This window comes from Danio rerio, chromosome 18, assembly GCF_049306965.1.
Source record: "Danio rerio strain Tuebingen ecotype United States chromosome 18, GRCz12tu, whole genome shotgun sequence".
In the NCBI taxonomy this organism is placed as follows: Eukaryota; Metazoa; Chordata; class Actinopteri; order Cypriniformes; family Danionidae; genus Danio; species Danio rerio.
In genome coordinates this window covers 37,420,669-37,437,822 of record NC_133193.1, presented here as the reverse complement: position 1 = coordinate 37,437,822, position 17,154 = coordinate 37,420,669, and the positions used below count along the sequence as shown (strand labels likewise).

Genomic DNA, 17,154 nt, shown 5'->3' with positions numbered 1-17,154 from the left:
TGCCTGAAGGACAGAAAACCACAGTTGTTCAGCTTAGGCTTGCACCCTTGTCCTTCATGCACTAAAATTCCTCCAGATTTCTTGAATCTTTTAATTATGTTATGCACTGTTGAAGGTGAAATTGCACTGTTGAAGGTGAAATGACACCCTATGAAAGCCTGGGAGTTTTGTAACATTTTTAAATGTATGGATATTTAATCTCAATGTTAGCAATACTAAGAGATAAATGTAGTATAACAAAATATTTAAAACTGAAAAAAGTCTTTTCAAGATCTTCTGTTAATTTGTTTTATTTAAAAAAATGCATTTTTCTAACTAAAAAGTTAGAACACCCTTAATTTTATTCCTACTTAAATGGCTCAAATTACACTCAGGTGTATCACACCAGGTGCACATGATTAGTTGATCGTTACTCAGCATTTTGGATGAGCCTTGCCATATACTTCAGACATTTATTTTAGTGTGCGCCTGACCGTTGAAGTGAGAGTGAGAGCAAAAGAGCTGTCTGACGCTTTTAGCCTATGAGTCTGGTAAGGAATTAAAAAAAAAAAAAAATTGAAATCAGCCTTTGCACTGGCATTCAAAACATCTGCCAACATTGGAGGTCCCATCAAAATAAAGTGTTTTGACCGCTAACTTCAGTTGGTTCGAAACGCAACAGCTGTAGTGTTTATACTAGAACTAAAGAGTATGATCACATTAGTCTGCTTCTCTCAACATTGTAGTATGCTCCCATTAAATGTCTAATACAGTTTAAGAGCCTGCTTGTAAAGTCCAGAGGCTTAGCTCCCAAGTATTTGAGCGAGCACCTGTGGTATCACAATTCTTCATGTCTGTTATATTCTGTAAATTCTGGCCAATTGATAAAACCAGGAATATCAAAAACAACCTCATATTTAGCTTCCTAGCAGTGTTTAAAAAGGCAGACACACTCTGTCAGTTTAAATCTTGATTAAAACAATTTCTTTGTACTTGCATACACAAAAGAGATTAAGGCAACCAGGCCCATGAACTCAGTTCAAAAATCAGACCAAAGCTGTAATGACATTTGTCACAGTATGTATATCAACAACAAAAATTAACAACCCTGTTAAATGTCCGTAAACATTTACCAACTTATTTTTAAAAAGGTAAGTAGGCAGGAAGCAGTGATAGATTATGTGTGCCTGAGTGAGAAGTGATGGAGTGAGGGCTGAAAAGCCTGTTAAAGTAGAGAGATCTGGAACAAATGGCTGAGTCAGGGTGACCTTGGCATCCAGCGCAGGGCTTTGAAATATTACTAAGCCCTAAATGCTGCACAACAGCCAGCTCTGAGCAGTACATACATAACCGGAGGGCCATACTGATCCCTCCTAAAAAGAAAATATTGATTGAACTCCATTTAAAATTCTCTCTCTTTTTGATTCTGCAAGGTACTGTAAGGAATTTCAGCCGTTTTGGTAAATGTGCTAATTTGAAACTCTACACAAAGGCACATCAGAAACTTTTATGCATCCAAACAGGTTGCCTATTAAACAGAAGGTGAAAAACAATATGTCAGAATTTATAGTATTTATAAAACAATAGGAAAAAAGTGAGCATCTGACAGTTTACTCTACCACAGGCCATAGCCTAGGAGTTGGCTATTGGGACACACAACGAAAAACTAAAATTATTTGCTTAAAATTGCATTTTTGTTTTTAACATTAATCCAGGTTAGTGTGCCGGTTTCTGCACCAACCATAGCTGAGCACTCAATCAACTAGCTTGCATGTGCCTTGGTCAAACTGCACATGCTTACTGGAAAAGCAGAATCTTCTCAAAGAATGTGCAGACTGGATATTATGTCTATTATACTTGTTCCTGCTGCTTGCTATAACCCCCTGTGCTATCATGACATCATTTGTTGCTAAAGCTTCTTATTAAAATCATTTGTAAATCTGCATTCCTCTTTCCTCAGTGTTTTTGTCATCTGTTTGAACCGAGGGCCTAAGAGTAACATAATTTCAGTTCTCTGTATGTCTGTACAATTCTGCAGAATTTAAAATATAGGTGACTTTGACTTTAGTTAAAGGGCGCTTCTCAACTCGTTTACTGTCAATAAAATTTTACTCTCAATAAATTATTATTATTTTTTTTAAATCATGATAATATAAATTGAGTTACATTTAAAAAGTCTTACAAAATACTTTCTAATAATTATTAAAATTATAAATATTCTTCACAAAGCACTGGTTTCAGTTTTGTAAAGATTTGTAAACCCTGTTGAAGTCAGGGTTTATAAAAATATATATAAAAATCACATTAAAGCAATGCATGTGACTTCATTTTCCTCATGAGAGGCATCTTTAAGTTGCCATCACCAAAAAAAAAAAAATAAAAATTAACCGCCAACTTATCCAGCACTTTTTTTTTTTTTAACGCAGCGGATGCCCTTCCAGCCCCAACCCATCTCTGGGAAACATCCACACACATTCACACACACACTCACACACAGTACGGACAATTTAGCCAACCCAATTCACCTGTACCGCATGTCTTTGGACTGTGGGGGAAACCGGAGCACCCGGAGGAAACCTACGCAAACGGAGGGAGAACATGCAAACTCCACACAGAAATGCCACCTGAGCCAAGGATCCTCCTTGTGTCATTTATATTATATTTAAATTTGTATTGTTTTGGTTTTTACCAAAACCTGGTTCAATTCTATTGACAACAGCTCCTTTAGAAATATTACTCACAGGAAAATAAACATGGCATGTTCAATATTTATTTCCCTCACTGTATACCAACCATGTTTTTTTTTAAATGTATGTTAGGGTATGCAAAAAAATGTTCAAGAGTTCACACTTAGCTAATGATTGATTTTAAAGCCTGTTTGGCATGTCCCAGGAGAAATCCCTGAGCTCATAAGATAGCTCATAAGAGGTTTGTAGGAAGAGAGGGGAGTTGGAGCTATAGTAGGTCTCGAGAACTCCCTTACTTATTAATGGTCGAACGCAATTAGGGATTGCTGATTTAGAGCTCATCAATGGTTCCAATGTGGTTTGGTCAATTAAGCTATATTCCATGTCTTTGGACTGTGAGAGGAAACCAGAGAACCCCGGGGAAAATTACGCGAGCACGGGGAGAACATGTAAACTCCACACAGAAATGTCTACTGGCCAAGTAGGATTTGAACCAGTTGCATTCTTGCTATGAGGTGACAGTGCTAACCACAGGGAACTGGGAAAAGGGAAGGAGTATGGGTGGAAGGAAGGATTCTTCAAGACAAAGATAAATAAGGTAGGAAACGCTGGTTATGTATAGTAATTTAAAAATCATCCGATTAGTTAATCGTGCATTGCTAATGCAGGACTAGCTGTGATCAATCATAAGCATGTGATCCTCTTGAAATTAGTTTATAAATAAACTTTACTTTGTGGTACAAATTTTATCATTAGCATATCATCATATAATGTCGACTCATCTTTAGTGGTAGTGGCAACGTTTTATTTTCATTATCAAAACTGAGCACAGATATTTCATTTCAATTTTGAGGGTTATTCACTACCCTACTTAATCTAGCTAGGTGTATTCATCATAATTGGCTATGCCTCACTTTACAGAAGACAGAAAGAAAAAAAAACATTAATCATATGAAAGATATGAAAGTTCCAAGAAAACGTTTGTGTCGACAAAAAAAAGAAGAAAAATTAACTTCAATATACTGCTAACATGTTGTGCTGCTCTTTCTAATGGCATACATATATATCGAACTTGCCATAGTAAACATACACCCTTACATGACACATGGAAAGATAAAGGTGAACAAAGTTGTATTTTGTACACTGTAAGAATGTCAATGTTAATTCTACTTTCCAGTTTCTCAATCAGGGCCTTTTGAAGACAATCTTATTGAGCAAGATACCAATTAACACCACAGTAAAGCAAGAATGCACATCAAATATGCATCGCAATACTAGCATTGCATTAGCATCTGTTTTCTGCTGTTGCTTTTCGTCACTGATCAAAAGAATAAACTACTTTTAAGTTGATCACTCTCCTTCTGTTTTTCATTTTCTCCATCTTTCTCTAATACACTCTGTTATTCTCCCCTCTCTGCATGTGTTTAAACAGATCATTTAATGAATGAATCAAAGAGAATGTGCGGCTGTTTCAAAAGCTAGTCATTTCATTATTGCTCCTGAAGGTCAAAGACTACGCTTCAGTTATCTTTCTACTCCTCCTTTTGCTTTTCTGATTCTCGTTTTTAATTAGTCTAACCATTTTCTCCAGATCCCTCATGGTGCAGATGTTTTCTCCATCATGCCTGTATATCTCATTTGTTGTAATCGGTTTATACTGTTCGAAGGTCTTTGTTATGCTGTGGTTTGTATAAAAAGCACATTATTAAACAGTAGATTAGATTTTCAGGCTGACTGCACTTGAAGCTTTGGGCAGCACAGACTTTTTCTTTTTTTTTTCCCCCAGCAGTGTGAAAGCCTGCTGACTGCATTGCGTACCTCCGGTGAAAGTAAAAAAGTCTGGTTATTCAGAATTATAACTTTGATGGCACCCTGGGGACTGCACTTAATCGTAACCCTGTTATCATGAATACATCTTTCATAGAACTTAACCCTCAGACGGATGTGCCTGCAGGACATCAAGCCTTTTAGTCTGACACACTCCTTCTTTTGTACATCTCTTACTTTTGATGCAGTATTGTCATCACTAACATCTCAGCATTTTCTGCAGATAGCATTTGGTGAAGATCAAGATTATTTAATTGAAAGGAAACACTTATGAATGGCTAAAGCTATCAGAGTCTACTAAAGTCTTAAAGATGTAAATCAATGGTATGATTTCCGTGGACTGTCATTCAAAAGTTTGAACCTTTTAAAGCAAAGCATTGCAGAAAAAAAAAAAAAACAACAACTAATAGTTATCACCATATTACCTCAGTTGATTGATTGCAAACATTACAAGTTTCCTAAATTGCTGTTTAAATATATAATTAAGGATTTTTTTGAGAGGGGTCTGGATGCGCCTATGCGCTTATAGATGGATTCACTAATTTAGAGATTGCATAGGAGGGGCGCTGATTGACGCACAGCTTTAATGGAAAAGTGAATGCAGACATTTTTATATAAATTTTAACATGCTTTTTAAATTTTTTAATATGGTAAAATACCTAATAATAGGATATAATGGTAAAATACGGGACAATCCCGGCAAAAACAGAAGGGTTGTCATGTATGAAGTGTAATGTTTGTCAGACAGTTTTGCGAGGGAACGCAAAACATCTTTGTGAGGGAACGCTAATACTTTCAAAAATATGTTTACCTATCACGTTTTTTTTTTTTTGCCTACTCGCTATAGCTTTGTGCGGAAAAACGCTTATGTCCACTAAGAAGAGTAGAGATACCGCTTGCTGTCATGTGCACTTCGGACATTAAAAGGCAAATCCTTGGCAAAAAAAGAAGAGCCAACATGAACAAATAGTAGGACAGGATAAGGAAGGCTTTGAGGAATGCTGGAAAACCACATTTGAATCAAAGAGCAGAACAAAAAAACAGAAATATCCACTGAAAGAAGTAAGTAGAAGAACTGTATATGGTATATGATCTCTCTTTCTGAATGCGCTGAGGAGCGCTAAACAGCCCAAAAACAGTTAACCTATCTTAATAACCCACATACCATATATTATGAAGCTGTATCAATGCATATTTCCCACCAGTCCGATGTAAACTACGGCAAGCAGAGTTTTTTTTTTATATATTTATTTTATTGTGAGATGGCAGAGAGCGAGAACAGTTTGAAGCAGTATACTGTACACAGGTGAGCTGCAATACAATATGACAATAGCTATATATATGTCTGCATTTTATTTATTTATTTGTTTATTTTTTATTCATTTATTTATTTATTGTTAATAACTGATTGGTATTGCATGTACTGTAGAAAGTACATGTACATTGTTCATACTGTATTTTCTGTTTTTAAATAATAATAATAATAACAATAATATTAATAAACTTGAAAAAAAATGCTTAATATTAACCTGAAATTTCTGTTACTGTGCTAAAACTAAGATAAAGGAATCAGATCTTTGTTTTTAAAAGTGATATGTTGAATTAGAGTTATACGTTATTCTACTCTAAATGGACATATACTGTTCTTCCACATTTGAGAAATATAAATTACAGTAACTTTTGATTTTGATACTGACAAATTTTGATGTTCTCAATGCAAGTAAAAAAAAAGGTCTGATTTCTCATTTATATTTACATTTAGTCATTTTGCAGACGCTTTTATCCAAAGCGACTCACAAATGAGGACAAGGAAGCAACTTACACAACTTTAAGAGCAACAATGAATAAGTGCTATAGGCAAGTTTCAGGTCTGTAAAGTCTAAGAAGGAAAGTATTAGTAATTTTATTTTATTTTTTTTTGGGTACAGTTAGTGTGATATCCTAAGAGAGATATCACACACACTGAGAGGCAATTGCAGATTAGGAAGTGAAGTGGAGACTAAATAGTTGAGTTTTTAGTCGTTTCTTGAAAATATCGAGTTCATTCCACCAACTGGGTAGATTGAGCGTGAGCGTTCGCGAAAGTGATTTCTTCCCTCTTTGGGATGGAACCACGAGGCGACGTTCATTCACAGAACGCAAGTTTCCGGAGGGCACATAGATCTGCAGAAGTAAGAGCAGATAAGCAGGAGCAAGGCCAGAAGTTGCTTTGTAGGCAAACATCAGAGCTTTGAATTTGATGCGAGCAGCAACTGGCAGCCAGTGCAAACGGACTAGCAGCGGATTGACATGTGCTCGTTTTGGTTCATTAAAGACCACTCGTGCTGCTGCGTTCTGGAGCAGCTGAAGAGGCTTGATAGAGTTAGCTGGAAGCCCAGTTACTCCAAGGCTTTTCACCATTTTGAATGCAGTAATGGTTCCCCCATCCATCTGGATTGAAAAGTTATGGTGTAGAGTCGTGATGGCAGAAACTACAAGCATTTCCGTTTTTGCGAGGTTAAGCTGAAGATGATGATCTTTCATCCAGTGTGAAATGTCCAAAAGGCAGGCTGAGATGCGAGCTGGAACCGAGGGATCATCAGGATGAAAAGAGAGGTATAGCTGGGTGTCATCAGCATAGCAGTGGTAGGAGAATCCATGTCTCTGGATGACTGGACCTAGAGATAACATGTAGATGGAGAAGAGAAGTGGCCCAAGAACAGAGCCTTGAGGTACCCCAGTGTTTAGATGCTGTAGGTTGGACACCTCTCCCCTCCAAGAAACCCTGAATGACCTGTCAGAGAGGTAAGATCTGAACCATTGTATAACAGTGCCCGCAACGCCCAGTGACTCGAGCGTAGATAGCAGGATCTGATGGTTGCCAGTGTCAAAAGCAGCTGATGAATCCAGCAAGATGAGGACTGATGATTTTGAGTCTGCTTTAGCCAGTCTGAGATCCTCCACGACCGAGAGCAGGGCAGTCTCAGTTGAGTGGCCTTTCTTAAAGCCGGATTGCTTGTTGTCCATGAGATTGTTTTGAGTAAGAAAGTCCAGGACTTGATTGAACACTACTTTCTCCAGAATCTTGGCCATAAATGGAAGCAGGGATACTGGTCTGTAGTTTCAAGTAGTGTATGGTCCAGGTTGGGTTTCTTTAGCAGTGGGGTTACCCTAGCCTGCTTAAATGAAGTGGGGAATAAACCAGAGTCAAGAGATGTGTTAATTATGTGAGTCAGTGTTGGTATGACTGCAGGAGAGATGGCTTGCACGAGATGAGAGGGAATGGGATCGAGTGGACAGGTGGTTGCATGGCTAGATAGCACGAGTTTGTAGTCAATTTTTAAATGTGGACTTCATGTGGTGCTTCATGTCAAGGCCTCATTTAATGAAGTTGTGCTAAAAAAAAAATATTATATAACTCTGTAGTACTACAAAAGTTGTATATATTCAGGCCAATCATATATGAATATATCCCTCTGTAAAAACCTTAAGAATAAAAATTTGAATAAAACTGTGAAGAATGGTGTAAGTGCTGCTGAAGAGAAGATAAGTGCAATAGAAAAAAAAAACATTTTGTGAAAACAGCCTTAAAAATATGTGCTGAGATTTAAATCTATAAATAAAGTGTGACTAAAGAAACACTTTTATATTTGAATTATGGATTAGGTTTTACTTTCTATTAGATAGGAAAAAAAAAACACTTGAATTGAGAGTCGTATTCAATTGAACTTTTGCAAGCAGTGTCTCACCATTTGGTTTGCCATCTGCATTCTTGGAAAGATCAGAGACTTATTTTTAATAAAATGTAAGAATAAATGGTCAAACTCACCTTCCATTGGTGTATTGCTATCAGGCCGGTTGGCAAAGACTACATCCACATACTCCATCTGCATCCTCTGCAAGGAGCCCTTGAGACCTGAAAGAAAAGAGGTTTAATGTGAATGTGTCTGTGTATTTTTGTAACTTATGCACAAGGTTACAGGCTACAATAAGGCACAGGTTAATCCTAATTGAAAAGCTGTATGCCTTGACAGATCATAGTTGAAGACTTATTAAAGCCCTCATAACATCAGGGCAAACTTTGCACTTGTAATCAAGTCCCATAGACGAGAGATCCCCAGTAGTGTAAGTCTAGTGGACTTGACAGTAATCAAGCTATTTTTTCCATGGCCCAAGGGCTTGTTCTCTCTTTGTCTCTGTCTTTAAACTGGCAGAGTGTTGGACTGGGCGGCAAGCAGAAGAGAGTTTGAAGATAGTTTGGGACTGGATTCTCTCTAGAGCAGGGGTCACCAATCTCGTCCTGGAGGGCCGGTGTCCCTGCAGGGTTTAGCTCCAACTTGCCTCAACACACCTGTCTGGAAGTACCTAGTAAGACCTTGATTAGCTTGTTCAGGTGTGTTTGATTAGGGTTGGAGCTAAAATCTGAAGGAAACCTGCCCTCCAGGAACAAGTTTGGTGACCACTGCTCTAGACATTTACTTTGATAACATTCACATCCTGAGGTCAGCTGAGGCTTTACAATCAAAAAATAATAATGGTTGCTGGGAGTTTAAGATGCAGAAGAAGCCAAAAAGCACAAGCATTTTATCTGACAACATTCTACCTTTTCCTCAACACCATGAAACAGGAATGATTCATTTTGTTTAAGTACAACTAAACCGGAGGTTCTCAAACCTGGCCCTGATGTTCCACTGCTCTCCACAGTTTTTCTTACCGAGGTTTGTTCAACTATGAATGCCCTGCGAAGTGGACATCACTAGATATTCTGCTATGATTCTAGTTTGAATGAACTGCATTAAATTACGGTTAAATAAATCTTCATACTACTGGTAGTTTTGTCCTATACGATGCTGCAAACAGTGCTGTGAAAATATATTTGAGATCAAGTAAACTTTGAGTTCAGTTGACTTGAGTTCAGCTGATTTGGCTTATTAAGCTTATTGAGTTCAGCTGTGCTCTTCTAGCAAGCTGGTTGTATCCAAAACTGCCCCTTTACCCTTAAATGTTGCTGTAATTCAGGGAAACACAGGCTGTGTATTTAATTTCAAGGATGCAGAGAACGGACTTGCATTCTTGTGAAGATCGGTCTCGCCAGGTCACCTCGGAAGAATGCTTTTGTTACAAAGACTTCTGGGACTTCTCGAGCAAGTTTAGTGCTCAAGTCTGCATCGGTGCATCCTCGATACCAAGAATGCATTTGGGAGCTTTCACACATCTTCCGTTCTTGCGACCTTAAGTTTTGTAACTGTACATTGGCAGTTGATGATGACTATACTCAAGAACACGAGGACACAAGATTGATGAAGAACACATATTAAGAAATAGCCACTATTTGTGACCGAGTGCACTCGATCAATCCCACATATTAACAATATCCCAAATATATATATACAGTTGAAGTCAGAATTGTAAGCCCCCCTGTTTAATTTTTTCCCAATTTCTGTTTAACGGAGAGCCAATTTTTTCAACACTTTTCTAAACATAATGGGTTTAATTACTCCTTTTTTTTAAATAACTGATTTATTTTATCTTTGCCATTTTGGCAGTAAATAATATTTTACAAGATATATTTTCAAGACACTACAATACAGCTTAAAGTGACCTTTAAAGGCTTAATTAGGTTATTTAAGTTAACTAGGCAGGTTAGAGTAATTAGGCAAGTAATTGTATAACAATAGTTTGTTCTGTTTGTTCTATCGAAAAAAAAAAGCTTAAAGGGCTTAATAATATTGAAATTAAAATGGTGTTTAAAAAATTAATAACTGCTTTTATTCTAGTTGAAATAAAACAATTAATACTTTATCCAGAAGAAAAAATATTATCAGATTTTATTTATTAGATAGCTTCCTAAGTGTTAAAAAACTATCATAAGTCTGACCAAGAAGTTTAAAATCAAATCTATTTTAGGAAGTTGTTCTCAATCCTCGTCCTCATCGCTCCTGAATGAATATTTCATTCAATCATGCATATTTGTTTCTCTTACTTCTTGGGAAGTTTGTTCCATTTGCACATATCATTGTACATTCTGACATGATTCTGGTTTGAAAGTGTGTTTAATTCAAAGGGTAAATCACAAGAGTGTTATCTATGCCATTCACACTTCTATAATAACTGAAAATGCTTTAAACAGCTGCATAGTGCAAATGTTATTTTATTTATTTGAATTAAGTGAACTTCAAGTACAGTCAATTTCTCTTGTGCTGGAGGTAGAGAATAGGCAACACTATGTAAGGAACATGTTGATCTCAGCACAGATTCTTATTGCAACTCTCTTCTAATGAGCGGCTATCTAAATTAGCTGTGTTGAACAAAAGAGACATGCAAAACAAGCATTGCTGGGGGCTGGAATGACACGGATTGAGAACCACTGGCCTGAGGGATTTATTTACCAGCAAAGAACAAACTGTAGCTCTTCCAGTGGACTGAGGGCTCAAATGTATTTATTTGTTTTCATTTACTCCATCCAATGGACTATATTAGTAGTATAATGTAGGGAATAAGAATTGAGGGTAAAGGGGTGTTTTTAGAAACAACACAGGTGTGTTAAACAAAATAAGACATGCAAAATATGCAGAGCAGTGGTACACCAGTTCCATATTTGAGAACCGCTAAATTCTTACATTAAGAATTTTCCTGATTTACATCAGACCAACAGAATTCCCCTAAGTACTGTCCATCATATGAAGTAATCCAAAAATGTTCTAAATACACAATACACCCTATAGTGTAGCACATTTTTGACGTTTTCAAGACTGAAATTTCATAAAAAAATAACCATGTACAGATATATATATATATTTTTTTTTAAGGTAATTGTTTTCATGCCCTACATAATATAAAATTAGAAATTTCACACTTGGGGCTTAAGAAAAATAATGAAAATTGTATTATTATCACTCACCCTCATTTTGTTCCAATAATTAAAGGACACAAATTAGGATATTCAAATCCGAGAGCTTCCTCATCTTCCATTGATAATGTTTTAAATTTTTGGTTAGTTTAGTTTTTTTTTTTTTTTTTTTTGGTGGACTTTGAATGTCTCAAGACCTTTGCTTTCTATGTAGGATAAGAGCTCTTGGATTTCATCTAAATATCTTAAAGGTGCAGAATGTAAGTTTGACACCTAGTGGTAGGACTAGGTATTGCACTCCTGGATCAAAACAAACACAAGCGCAGGTTGCCAGAGTGAGGACAGGAGAGAGTGATACTCCTGATGTTCTAAATAAAAGCAATGCATGCAATTGAAGAATTATTTTACATATTAGATAGAGTTTTTTTTTTTCCTTACCAACACCTGAAATGTATATATTATAAACAGTTTATATTTCTTACAGGTAAACAACTGAAAACCGACAATGATCACCTCAGGTAAAGCTCTTGTGCTTTATTCAGTGTTAACTGCTAACAATGTGAGTTTGAATGACATTTTTCATGACATTCATTGCCATACTGAAATCAGCAGCAGATAGTTCACCTCAGATCTTGAAAATAAAATAAACCGTTTGAAATTGAACTTTAGGACTAAACACATATGCGTAATTCAGCATGTACATTTAATCATGTTAAAGAGGGTTAATATGTATTAAATAGATTATAAACTTTACCATTTCCTGAGTGAGAGCATATTTTGTTGTTCTGAATGCTGTAATTTCATTTTTGTTGTGTTTCATCTGGTGCAAACAGCCAAATTGCTCATCACTGCGCATCTTGTCATGAAGCGGGTTGTTTGGACATGCAGTAACCTGCTTACCTAATGTTTACGTTGGTAATATTTATATCATTTGCTAATTAAGAATGTGATGTGGAACTGAATCTGCGTCTCATTTTGGAGTCTGCTACTGTCCACCGGAGATCGCAGTTTGGTCATGGACGCATGCTTTGAGAGCCATTCTGAAGAAATTAATGAAATGAGCTAAACTGGCTTTGGGAAGATTAAAATGACCAAAACAAGGACAGCGTTCCGGCATGGAAAACACATTTTCAAAGCAGAATATCTGACTTTAGCACTGATCTTTTAGATAAACAAAAATGTTCACTTGGCATGTTTCTTGAATATCTGCAAAAACGTACATACAGCACCATTAATGTGTTCTGAAGATGGACAAATGTTTGGGGAGATTGAAACAACATGAGGGTGAGATTCACTTTTGGCTGAACTAATCTTTTATGACATCAATCATGTCATGGGAAAGGCTGTCACCTAAAGTTTCTAGCATTTACACATTATTTTAAATATCTGTGTATTCTAGTAAACAGATTTTATATCTTAACTTATGTGCCAAAAAAATTTAAAATTAACATTAATGTGTATTAATACATTTGTGTGTGTGTGTGTGTGTGTGTGTGTGTGTGTGTGTGTGTGTGTGTGTGTGTGTGTGTGTGTGTGTGTGTGTGTCAGAGGTGGAAAGAGTACTGAATAGTCATAGTCAAGTAAAAGAAACATTACTTGCCCAAAACTGTAGTGTAGGTAGAGTAAAAGTATCTGTTGTAATAACAGATCTGCTGTATAACTTAAAGTAAGAGTAAAAAATATACCTTTCAAAGGTACTCGTGAGTAGTGAGTATTACACTGTAAAAAGCTAATGCGTTTACATGTTATTTGTGGATGTGTTTAAACGTAACATTCTGTAGTGCATCTAGTTATTGCTCAGTCATAAGACGTTAATATTAGGTTAGATTTAGGTTGTGATGTCAGGTGACTAAAATTCCTTGTCTAGCCAGCGTCTAAGGACAACATTATTTTGATGTCCAATAATGACGTCAAATGACGTTGATATTTGGTCAATATTAGGTCGTTAGAAAGTGACTAAAAACCAACTTTGAGCCAACATCTTTATCTTTCATACTCCTGTCTTGTGGACCATCTTGTCTTGTGGACCTTTTAATGCTTCCAAACAGTTTGCTGCAATTATAAATCACCCATGACTTGAGGTAGTTTATTATGATGGGATTTCCCTTCTATGTGTGGTTTGATTGGACAGGAATCAGAAGACAACTCAGCCAATTCTCATAGATAAGAAAAAATAAAGTAGTGACTGCTGCTTGAAGGAAAGTAGCGGAGTAAAAGTACAGATACTGCACTAAAAATGTACTCAAGGGAGAGTAAAAGTACACATTTTTAATCTACTTAGAAAATTACAATTTCTGTGAAAAACTACTTAATTACAGTATTTTGAGTATTTGTAATAAGTTACTTTACACCACTGGTGTGTGTGCTTTGCAGCCTAACTAAACCAATGAGCAAATGTGGTGATGTAAATATAATATTGCTGGTGTGTTCATAGACATGCTCCAAATGCAAGGCGCTGCAGGTGGATGAGAGCAGTGTGTATTCTGAGCATTATGTGTGTAAAATAGGTGTCTGGCCCCAAAACTTGCTGGCATGGAAGAAAAATATTGGGCCAGCGCAGAACGGCACACAAACCAATCAGTCTTCCTGCCTGTAACCCTGCATATCTAGGCCAGAGAGGTGTGCGTATTATTATTTCTGTACTTTCACACTAAAGCTAACTGTGTGACCCTGTTGATAATACCTAGAGTATGAAGGAAAGCATAACCTTTTAAAGAGGAATAAATAATACTGTAAAATTAAACCTTAAACGAATAGTTCTGCAACAAATAAATATAAATACAAATTTTAGTTTACTTGTCATCTTTTTGGTCAAATATATCATGATACTATGTCCCTTTAATTAAATATAACATAATTGGTTTAATTGTATGCTGAAATGTAACATCCCATGCTATTGTGTCTGTTCATTGGTAAATAACATTTTTTAAAATACATCCTACATATATTTGATTAGAAAAATATTGAAATATTTTACTGTTTTACAAACAAATGCAGTCTTGGTGATCAGAAAATACTTTTCATTTGCCAAATATGATGCTTTGTAATAATTCATACCAATTCATACAATTTAATTAAAACATCCAATTAAAAAAAAAAAAAAAGACTTGTGCCCAAACCCCACCCCTAAACTCAACTGCAATTAGGGATGAGCAAATCTTACTAAATTTATTACATTTTTTAACAAAGTTGAAATTCACAAATTATTCCAATACATATTTTGAATTACATTTCCAGTGCACTTTTGATGTGTTTGGCCAACTACAATGCAGTTAGGTCAGCTAGCCAATCAAAGCACTTTTAGATAGAGTGGGTTTGTAGAAACATAAAATCAATGAAGACAGACTGGGAATAAACAGAAATGGACTGAACTTGGATCTTGTGTTCCTTTCAGAACATTTCATCACATTACAGCCTTGACGATTATTGACTTTTTGTCAGAGTTGTGTGACAGAACACGGGCACTTCTTCTGGAAAGTGCTGTACACTTTTTCCAATCTGTTTTAAAACTGTTCATGACATTTTTTTTTTTTAAGGGGAAAGGGGTGGAATATAGAAACAGGACAGTCCAAAAGTAAAAAATCTGTAAAAAAAAAAAATAAATAAATAAAATAATAAATGCTAGGTTCCACACAATTTGTGTTGGGACAACATAAACAGATTAAGTTAATTTATCGCTTTTTATTAATTTAATTGGATTGAGCATTAATTGTCCCAACAAAATCTTAAAAATTGTTGTTTCAGCTCATCTTAAATAAGTAGTTTGAACAAGCAAAAAAATAACTGAATAAATGAGTGTACAAAAGCAGTCTAGTAAGTGTATACTGAAGTTATTCCTTCATTGATATTCAAACTTCCCTAAAATTAAACTTAAGCAAGTACTAACAGTTTTTACAGCTTTCTTTACCTTTATATAAGAAGGTATATAGTTCTATCACAAGGTTAATGAAAGTCTCCAATCAGTCTTGGGGAACAGTATTGGGGAAAGTTACTTTTAAAAGTAACGCATTGAAATCATGCATTATGTCTTTAAAAAGGTAATGAAACATAATACCTTTTAAAGGAAAAGTAATCCATTACATTACTTTTAGGTTACCTGAGTTACTTTTTGTAAAAAAAAAGTAACTAAATTATTTTCCTGGAAATGTAGAAGTAATGCGCTACTTTAGTAGTTACTCTCATTATTTGTAATGCTTTACCCCAAACACTGGTCCTAAACAAGTAGACAGAATGATTAAAAAAAAGCTTTCAAAAGTGCAGAGATTACACAGAGTTTGTGGCAACATTTTATTTTAAGGTGTCCTCATTACACATGATAAGCCATGTAAAAATGTAAGGTTCCACACAATTCATTCATGTTGTTCCAGCAAAAAAATTAAAGTTAACAACAAATTTAAATATTTCCTATTGTTGGGTTGTGGCTGGAAGGGCATCTGCTGCGTAAAACATATGCCAAAATAGTTGGCAAATCATTCTACTGTTGCGACCCATGATAAATATGGGACTATGCTGAAGGAAAATTAATGAATTAATGAGTTTAAGTGGATTAAACATAAACAATTAAGTTGCACCAAGAAAATGTCAAGAATTGTTTTGTTTCAGCTGATTTTAAACAAATAGTTAGAACAACAGCCAAAATCTTTTCTTTTTTTTTTTTTGAGTATAGTAATAATTTAAAACTGCATGCAACTAACACTAAACCTAACCCACATTTTATATTTCAAAGGTTGCCAAAGCAGAGAAAACGCAAACTATTCCAGCATATGTTTTACACAGTGCATGCCCTTGCAGCTGCAACCCAGTACTGGAAAACATAGTAAGTACATTTAATTAATAAATATACATCAGTAGTAAAAATGAATAGTTAGGTTTAAAATAAAGTTAAACCATTTTCTTCACAATAACTTGATTACATCTAGTACCTGTAATGAACTAAATAATGACCTTTTATAGCATTATACTGTATACGTAAAAAAAAAAAAACTCACAACATGAATAAATGAATTGATATAAAGTAACAACATCACTGTTGTGACGACATACTGAAATTCAAGGTGCCTTTCAGAGTCAGATGAACTGCAATCTCTCAGATGATGATTTTCCTGACAATCAGATGCATGTCATGTCCTTTCTCTCCTGATTCTGTAGTGTTTATTTAGTGACTAAAGCCATTAAGAAAGTCACTCAAGTGTGTGTCTTTGTCCTCTTTAGTCCTGCTATCTATTAGTCCTGCCTGCTAGAGGACATTAAGACTAAATCCACTCAATCAATGTCCAGTGTGGAGCCGAACACGTTGCACACACACAAACAAACAAATGCTGTGATCACAAAGTAAGAGTCTTTTTACGGAAAAAATGTGCACTATACCTTCAATAATGTGCTTCCTAGAAAGGCCTCGTTCAGTCTCAGCTCTATAGAGAAAAAAAGAGACAAACATCAGACAGCAATATTTTAGACAAAGTTCAGTCTTGCATACAAGGCACATATTTCTTCTGCAAGAATTTCCTACTCATCTTTTTTTTTTCCTTCTTCAAACTCGCCTTTTTGCAAATGTTCCCTTTTCAACTTCAAATAAAACCCTGGCATATTTAAATTCCGATTATTATTCATGAGAGAGGATTTGTGTGGAAGTGGGACAGGTCTTTTCTTTAGTCTTATCGAGCTCCGCAGCTGTACTTCTGCTCACTTACTGCCAGAAGACTTGCTCAGTGAGAAAATGCTGGGTCAGTGCTTGACCTGAACTTAGATTAATTACTGCATTTCTGAAATGTGGGAATCCACAGATGTCGGCGTTGAGTGTGCTGCCATTTAGAATGTGCAACAGTGTGAGAG

At 35.7% G+C, this 17,154-nt stretch overlaps 1 protein-coding gene across 15 annotated transcripts in view; it reads right to left on the bottom strand.

Moving 5' to 3' along the window:
* The window catches only part of kcnab1a (potassium voltage-gated channel subfamily A regulatory beta subunit 1a), a 295,083-nt gene that overhangs the window by 19,196 nt on the left and 258,733 nt on the right, over positions 1-17,154 (bottom strand). For all 15 annotated transcript variants that reach the window (XR_012393669.1, XR_012393670.1, XR_012393671.1 and 12 more), the window contains 2 exon segments: positions 16,690-16,733; positions 8,302-8,388 (listed from right to left, as the gene is read on the bottom strand). Coding sequence is in view for 12 of the 15 variants with exons in the window: in XM_073929085.1 (XP_073785186.1) it covers positions 8,302-8,388; positions 16,690-16,733 (131 nt within the window). In the remaining 3 variants the exon portion in view is untranslated.